The following is an 8797-nucleotide window of genomic DNA, read 5'->3' on the forward strand; positions in this document are numbered from 1 at the left end:
ATAAAGAGATCTGGATCTTCAAAATCATCAACTACTCCGAGGGTGCAGTCACCAGCAAGATTTAAAAAAAAAAATCGGTTTTTAAAAGGAATCGGATTTGGCTAAATCTGTACGACTCCATACTGTTAGATTCCAAAGTGCATTATGCAAATGTTTTATTTGCACAAACCAACATGTCAACAGTGATGTCAGAATACACTGAACAATCAAATGGAAATAGAACCAGATAGGAGAAATCCTTAAACTAACTTCTTCTTCTTTTTCTTCTTCTCCTGTCGCTATACATTATCCCAGCCACTACAAATCACAGGCTCTGACACAGGAGTTGAAAACCTTCAAAACGTCGGGACCGCAAAGGCGATGGTAATGGAGGGAATCTAGGATATGCTCCATTTTTTGAGGAGTCTTTCCACAGACACGATCGATAGGACCATTTATTTTATTATATCTACACTTCTGCACAAGGGCTCCGCAGCATCCACATTCAGTCCTGAGGCGATTGAGACACTCCAGGTTGGCCGTGTCTCACTGGCTCCTTTTGGCAGGGACTCCTCAGGGTCGAGTGACAGCATGTGAGGTCTTGATTGCAGGTGTGTTGACCAACCTAACTAAATCAGTTCTGCAATTATAAAAGGGACCCCTTGCGTCAACTCCTTGGAAGCAGTGTTCAAGCCAGCATTTAAAAAGTGACGTCATTCATGCATCGCCCGGGACAGTTCTCTGGAACAAGCCTGCAGCACCAAGCCAGCTGATCGATTTCCCAGGAGCAACCCAGAAAGCCCCCACATCCAAAAAGGTGTATCCCACCTTTGTCAAGCCAGGGCGATGCGAGATGGGTGGGGAGAGGGAGAGAGAGCGAGATAGAGAGAAAGACAAGAGGAGTAGGCCAATCCGTGGGCACCAATGGGCGCTCTGATCCTGCCCGCGCTGCCCTGACAACACCCGGCAGTAGGGAAGAATGGGGAAGATTTGACTGAAAAATCAGCCAGAAAACTAAATTCAATAACATATCAGGAAGAACGAGAATGTCACTCGGAAGACAGCATGCCTTCGCCAAGCTAAACAGTTTACGTTTTGTATCCCATGGATCTGGATCTGGATCCGGAAAAGACCCAAAATCGAATCGATTCGTCCTCGTCGCACATCCACCCTGTCCACCAAGTTTTGTTTAAATCTGTCCATAACCTTTTGAGATACTGTGCTATGTATCGGTTTTAGCATCATCGCTCAATGGTGAAGAATCCCTTAAAAGATTATCGTATCCAGATCCAGATTCGAATCTTCATCAAAATTGAAACAATTCTTCCTCGTCACACATTCACCCTGTCCACCAAGTTTAGTCTGAATCCGTCCACAACTTTTTGAGATATCCTGTTCACAATCAAAGAGACAGACTGGAACAGACAGACAGGGGTGAAAATATAACTTGCATCCTCCACCTGTGGAGGTAATCAGAAAATTGAAATAAAACTGGACAGGATAGCAAGACACAACTGATGGACAACTACAACAAATTGGCAAACTACATCAAAGACTAGTTGGAGAGTTTAAATAGTAAGGAAGTGATAATTATTACAATAATGTTTATATGATTTCGTGTTTATGTTTACATGTTTATATGGTTTTCTTATTCCCTTTGTGTTTAATGTTTTTATGATTGTTAACTTACGGTGTCACCAAATAATAATTTCCCTAAATATGGGACAATAAAGATTTTTTATTATTATTATATGGATATTATTCTCAAAGATGATCTATTTTCAAGAGGAGTCGACTGAACTCGGTAGACAAGGTAAATTCAAGAGGAGTAAAACTCGTATTGTACAAATACATTATTTTCAAAAGAGAAGGAGAGAAACAAGGTGGACATCAAAACAACAGCAACAACAAAAAAAGACAACAAACACACCCCATTCCACAATAATCGCAGCAGGAGAGTAGATCTTCGGCGGAGATGTGAACGTTCACCTTCCCTTTGGAGTGGATGCAAAAACGATCAGAGATAGACTCCACTGCACCAAAGGCCTGCAAAGGGACGTCACATTGAACATTAAGTGCTTGAGATGGGTCAACCGACAAAGTGAACCGAGAGGTTTGAGCGACAGACCCAGCATGAGCCGCAGATGCCCTGGTCACGGATCTCTCGGATGGTCGGACAATGAGGCCATGCCGTCCGGGAATCAAACTCTTTCGGTAGCTCTGGTTGAAACCGCAACTGTCTAGAACAACATTGGCAGTGGTTAGTGCAATGGCTTATGCATGTATGAGGGCGATTTAAATTTAGATATATATAAAATGCAAAAGAGGAAAAAGGGGAATGGGAGGGGTTAAACTGCATACAAGGGAAGCAGAATAATTACAACAAAAGTTAAATTTCAACTAGAACGACACTCTTCAACGTCATGACATCGACCGATATGCCTCCGCCCACATAATTACATAATTATACATATTTGTACCAAGTTTGATTTAAATCCATTCAGCTTTTTTTTTGGATACAAGATCGAGTCTCGTGTAAGAGCTAACATCAATCACAAAAAAAAACCTGGTGTCAAGTATCACATTTTTACCTGACATGACCTCTGACCTTACCAAAATCACCTCAATTTTCACCTTTGATGCCAAAATATAATCAGTTCATGTTTGCATCATAATACTCAAATATACTGTTGTGAATATGAGAATGTTTTTTTATTTTGTGGTGGTGGTAAAATGTTGTAAAAGGTTGTTGTAAAAGGTTGTTGTAAAATATCACCCCTCCTCCCTCCGTTGTGGTTGTATAAAGGTCAAAGGGCGTTTCCGTAGTTAGTCCATAAAACATACATGCAGGACACGATATATCCTTTCTTTTGACAGTTATATCCTTATTATGTGTATTAGCGTAAGGCTGTGTCTTCCATTAATTGAAATACTCCATTGCACCAGTGAAAGAGATAGATTCCCTTCCATTCCCCCCTTTCCGTCAATTGCAATTCGAAGTGCCTTCCGCATTTTGGTCGGTTTTTCCCTCCAATAACCGCCATTGACCACGAGGCTCGAGTCGGGGAAGGAAGGCGTGTCTCCACCTCGTCATAGAGGGGAGGAGTGAGCCCGCCCCACTCGACCAACCATGAGCCAGGGGTTCGGCTAGAGAGGGCGGAGGAAGAGCGATCGGGGAGGGTCGCAAAGGTTGAGGGGCGGGGGCCTATATAACCCAAGGCAGGGCGTGTCCAAAAGAGAGATGCGTTTTTACAGAGGAGAGCACTGAGCAGAAGACAGAAAGGCCTGGAGTTGGACTTTGAGTTGGTCTGAGTTGGTTGGGAGTCGGTCGTCAAGTGCAGAGTGGTGAAGAGTCAGTCAGTAGAGGTGGTGGTCAAGTGGTTGCGTTGGTTGCGGTGAGGAGTCGGTGGTAAAGAGTGAGGGACCAAGAAAGAGAGAGAAAGAGTCCTGAAGCAAGAGAGGAAGTTGTTGGACTGGGTGGGACTAAGGAAGGAGAGAGAACCCGTCACACCAATCCCCCAAGCTCCGCGTTGGCTCCACCAAGCGTTCACCTCCAGCCATCCACCTCCTGCAATTCCCCGTGTGAGTCGTCTTTTGTTTGTTCTGTCCTGGGTTAATTAAGTCTGTATAAGCTAGTATTTTCCCTGTGTCACCTGCGTCTTATGTGCTTGTAAATAAACGTGACTGCTTTCTTTTTGCTTGTGTGTAAATAGTCAATAAATTCAGTCGTATTTCCAAACCTTTCTTTGCCTTCGTTTTCCTCTTTGCATTGCGTCGTTTTCGTCTTTTCCCTCATTGAGCAGCTAGGGTGCGATACGGCCAAAGTCTGGGTGAATCGGGTGAGTTTTGTTAGGTCGCGGTTTTAAACCACCGCTCGGTCTATAACATCCTAACCGCGATCTATAACAATACTTATACCAAGTTTGTTCAAAATCCCATCACTGGTTCACAAGTTGGCATGGCAACATAATTTACTTAACATGACCTCTAACCTTTGACCTCTTGACTCGAAAATCTAATCAGTTCATCAAGTTTGTTCAAAATCCCATCACTGGTTCATGAGTTGGCACAGCCAAATACTTTTTACTTAAGATGACCTCTGACCTTTGGCCTTTGACCCCAAAATCCATTAAGTTCATCTTTACCTCATTATACATACCTGCACCAAGTTTGACTTGGATCCTTTCAGCCATTCTTAAGTTATCGTGGTAACGAAAACCTATCACGGACGGACGGACAGCCGGACGGACAACCTGAAAACATAATGCCTTCGGTGACTTCGTCTGTGGAGGCATAAAAACAACTGAGATTCGATTTTTAAATTAAAATCGCTTTGCATCCTTGAGAGACAGGAGAGTCTATAGTTCGACATACTAGTGTCTGAGCTGTCTTGTCTGAGTTTGAATCTCGACTCAGCGAAAAAATGTCACCCTATTGACATTCAAGTGACATCACGTGGAGAAGATGGCTGCATCCACCATTATTCACACAACCTTATAAATGTCAAAACCTTAAATCATCCGATTTCAGTCCAATTCAGAAGAAAGAACTCCCTCAATTCATGTTGAGACAGTTATTGGGCATACTCTCCAAGCTTCTTTTGTTACATCGTAAGGGAAGATAAAATAATAAGGTTAAAAAGGACACGGGTGGGGAGAGAAGCACATAAAAAGTTTATAAACAGCTAAATTTACAACATGCATGTCGAAGCTGTGGCAGGACATGGTGCAAGCTCGTGTGGCATCTGATAACATGACATTCCGGACAGCAAGAAGACAACATGAGCAGCGGAAAAGTATGCACCTACCGCACGGGTAGTCTACGTCCATGGAGGATGGTTCCACAGAGATGCTTCACATAACCCAAGGATACACCCTCAAAGTTGTGTCCAGCCTGGAATAGTATAAACAATCAAATAAGTGTGGTACATCTTACTATAATTCACCAAATGTCCGTCCGTCCGTCTGTCTGTCTGTCTGTCTGTCCGTTCGAAGGTACCGCAAAAACGGCTGAACCGATCGCAACGATATTTTGGGTGGGTAATCCTAGGACCCCCTGGAGTAAAATAGGCCATATTGTTTTTCCAATTTTTCCAAGTTTTCCAATTTTCCAGTTTTTCCAAACACGATGGAATAATATTTACCAATATGAACAGTGATGTGACTTTTGTTGAAATTATACGTACCAGGAGAGAGTAGATAGACTCCTGACGAACTCTTCCTATATAAACGAAACGTGCGGCTCCGAAGTAACACGGCAGCGTGTGCAAAGCGACTGAGAAACAGGTGTAGCGGCCGCTTCCGTGTTACAGATTCGGCGCGCACTCTTCACACATAAACATGCGACTGAGAAAGACGTGCAGCGGCCGCTTCCGTTTTGCAGAATTCAATCTTTTTTTCAAAATGTGCGCCATGTACTGTTTAGATTTTGATGATTTGCGTGTGATATGATTCAACGGATGTTTATATGAATCGTTTAAAATTAAAAAAAGACTTCAATTTCTGATATTTTGCCTTTTCATTTGGGCTTCCCAATTGAAGCCCCGCCCATAGGGCGAGTACTGATGCTAGTTTACATAATATAACTAGAACGCCACTCGGTAGAGAGCATACCACCACCAGGCTGAGCAGTTTATGTTTTGTATCCCACTAACATGTCGGATCTGGATTCAGATCCGAACAAAAATCTAATCTGATTGTTCTTATCACCAACCCAACTCAACCACCAAGTTTTGCCATAATCTGTCCACAACCTTTTGAAATCTCATGCTATACTGTGTATTGTTTTGGCCCTATCGCTCAATGGTGAAGAATCACTTTAAAAATCCTCGAATTCAGATCTGATCCGGATCCGGATCTTCATCAAAATCGAATCATTTCATCTGTGTCACATACCCAACCTCACCACCAAATTTCATCTGAATCAGTCCACAATTTTTGGGATATCCTGCTCACGAACAAACAAGCAGCCAGATAGGGGTGAAAACATCACCTCCATCCACCGTCGGCGGTGGAGGTAATACGTCCGGTACATATAATAACCTACACAGGTGGTGTGATGTTTGAAACAATAACGTGGTAGTTAATGAACTGTCCATGGTGAGAAAACCACGAGACTGAACCAAATGCATAGCATACCTTCCAAGTGGTGTTCAGATGATTGACGTATTGAACCATCTTATTGGTCAGTGGAGCCAGCGGTGGTGGCAGAATACATTGTGCTTGCACTATTAGCAGAAATAGAAATGGAAGTACTGACGCCATCATGATAATCGTCACTGCACAAAATCAAAGGCAAGATGGAGAGAAAAAGAAAGTAGTAATCAACAAAGATAAACACACAAGTGGTATTATTTCAGTGTCTCCACTAAAAAGTAATAAAAGGCAAGTACAGATACGCGGCATTGCCGGGGCGCCCTTGGCGCTCAGCGTTACCGCTGTGCAGCACGTAGAGACAGTATTGGGAGGGAGAGGTGTACAATAATTGATTGATTAATTGCATAATTAAATCCAAAAATTAATTAATAGTAAAATAATTTCATATTCAATTGGCTAATAGCATACCTCAACCACCAGTGTTTTATCTGAAGCTGTAACTTAAAAAAATAATTAATTGACTCATCAATAATTAATTAATTGATTAATCAATAAATCAAAAATATCCTTTATAGCCACATCACTTGGTCACTGTCATGTCCGAATATCAAGCTCAAAAGGTGCCTGACATATTGCCCAGATGAGAAACAAAATAAATATGTGATTAATAATGAAAATAAATAAATTAAAATAGTAAAATAATTAAATTATGAATCAATTGGCTAATAGATTACCTAAACCACCACGGTTTCATCCGAATCTGTAACTTAAAAAAAAAGAATCAATAAAGTCATTAATTGAATAATTAAATAATTAATTGATTAATTGATCAATCAATAAATCAAAAGTAATCTTTACAGCCAAATCACTTGGTCATCGTCGTGTCCAAATATCATCTTCCTAACTCAAAAGGTGCCTGAGATATTGCCCAGATGAGAAAGGAAATAAATAAGTGATTAATAAATCGATAATAATTAATTAATAAATTAATTGATTAATCAAAAACAACAAAAAATACCATTTTTGCCAAAGCACGTGCTCACTATTGTGCTGAAATTTCAGCTACCTAGCTCAAAGGATGGCTGAGATATCGTCCGGATAAACAAACAAACAAGAAACCGTAGTGAAAACTGAGTACTCCCTTTCAGCGTGCGTCATTGCCGGGCCCTCTTCGGTGACCGGCAATGACGTCATGCAGCGCCTGGAGATGGCATAGGAAATGAGCGGTGTACAACAAACTCATTAGCATTGTGGTTAAAATGTCCGCTCTGAGTCTGGGATGTCGGCGGCTCGATTCTGACCCCATCATCATCATCGGGTCGATCTCGATCGGACGAAAAATAATTTCTTAATCAATTTCTGACCTCATCGGTCATACCAAATACTTTAAAAATGGTATGCACTGCATCCTCGCTGATGCCCACCCAAGGTCACCAAGTGGTTGTCTGAAGTCCAGTGTTGTCCAACATCTGTCTACATTTGTGTGTGGGATCTGGGTAACAGCTCCTTCATGAGCCTTGTAAACCCCCCTACAAAAATAAAATAAAATCCGATTCCCAAGTTTGAACTTTCGAAATCGAGATCCCGATGGTGGATTGCTTTTCACAATACCCTCTTGTATCCCAACTATCGTCATAATAAAAATGTTTTTTCTGTTTAATCTGTTTAATCTGTTTTCTGTTTAATGTTTTCTGTTTAATCTGTTTTCTGTTTAAAAATGTTTCCTAACGAAAGGAACAATTTACATTTGAACCCCAAATTGTCAAATTATCATTCAATATTGGATTAGGCCAAGATCAGATTAAGCCATGGTGATCCAATCGCTCCCGCTCTGAGCCTAGGAGGTCGATCTTTGTTGGTGATATTATATCTCTGAACAAATGAGAATATACCGGTGAGCCGCTGGCCCTCCATAGGCCCAAAGGAACGTAGAGTCCGAGACATTAAAAACCATCTTCTGCCACTACTCACAAATTTGAGTTTAGCAATAGGGGACGCTAAAAATGATGCAATCCGCCCCAGAATGCTCGGTGCGCATGCGCAGGAACGCCTGCTAATGCCTAGCAATGCACCAGGTCAGCCAAACGTATATTGTGTGTGCGAGAAAAGAATTGTTACCCAAAATGGCTCACAAAGCTTCTAAAAGAAGCTGAAAATAATTGGAATCATACCGGTGAGAAAGTGCCTCTGCACATATAAATTGTTGGAGAACTTTCCGAACTCGCCCAAAAATCTCCCCATACTGCAAACTCCGGAGGCCACATGGATCGATGCAAGGCCCGAAAAATTCATAGACGGGCACGTTATACCCAAACCTGTGACCATTGTTGTCAGTGAGCCAATGTTCAACCTTGCTGGATTACCTCATGTGAACATGTCAGGCTTGTTGATTTATTTAATGGAGTCTATAATCGGAAAGACGATGCCGCAATTACCAAAATTCAGGGAAACTTCCGAGAGGAAGACACTATATCTGGTGCAGTTGCTTCTCAACACTGATGGGAACGTCATATTTCGGGCTTGTCAATGCACAGGGTAAGATTAAAAATTATGATATTTATGATTCATCATGTTTGGGAGGGGGGGAGGGGGGATGGGAGCTTTCCTGACTGGGAGGGCCATTATAATTATATATGATTTGTTTGCTTCCGGGGCCACAAGAGAAATGAAAGTACATTTTTGCATCTATTGGTAAAATGGGAAGCAGCTCTGTGTGTATATGT

General features: G+C 41.8%; 1 protein-coding gene across 4 annotated transcripts in view; it reads right to left on the reverse strand.

Annotated features, from left to right (window-relative positions):
• CTSB (cathepsin B) overlaps positions 1-8797 on the reverse strand; it is a 47236-nt gene that overhangs the window by 23305 nt on the left and 15134 nt on the right. For 3 of the 4 annotated variants that reach the window (XM_068116660.2, XM_068116661.2, XM_078778476.1), the window contains exons 2-5: positions 6117-6256; positions 4787-4872; positions 2108-2219; positions 1910-2025 (exon numbers count right to left, since the gene is read on the reverse strand). In XM_068116660.2, coding sequence (XP_067972761.1) covers positions 1910-2025; positions 2108-2219; positions 4787-4872; positions 6117-6245 — 443 coding nt within the window. In that variant the 5' untranslated portion in view covers positions 6246-6256. Of the gene's footprint in view, positions 1-1909; positions 2026-2107; positions 2220-4786; positions 4873-6116; positions 6260-8797 lie in introns of those variants that run through there. The other variant, XM_078778477.1, reaches the window with a different exon arrangement.

The sequence above is a fragment of the Myxine glutinosa genome, chromosome 5 (assembly GCF_964187855.1).
Source record: "Myxine glutinosa chromosome 5, kmMyxGlut1.1, whole genome shotgun sequence".
In the NCBI taxonomy this organism is placed as follows: Eukaryota; Metazoa; Chordata; class Myxini; order Myxiniformes; family Myxinidae; genus Myxine; species Myxine glutinosa.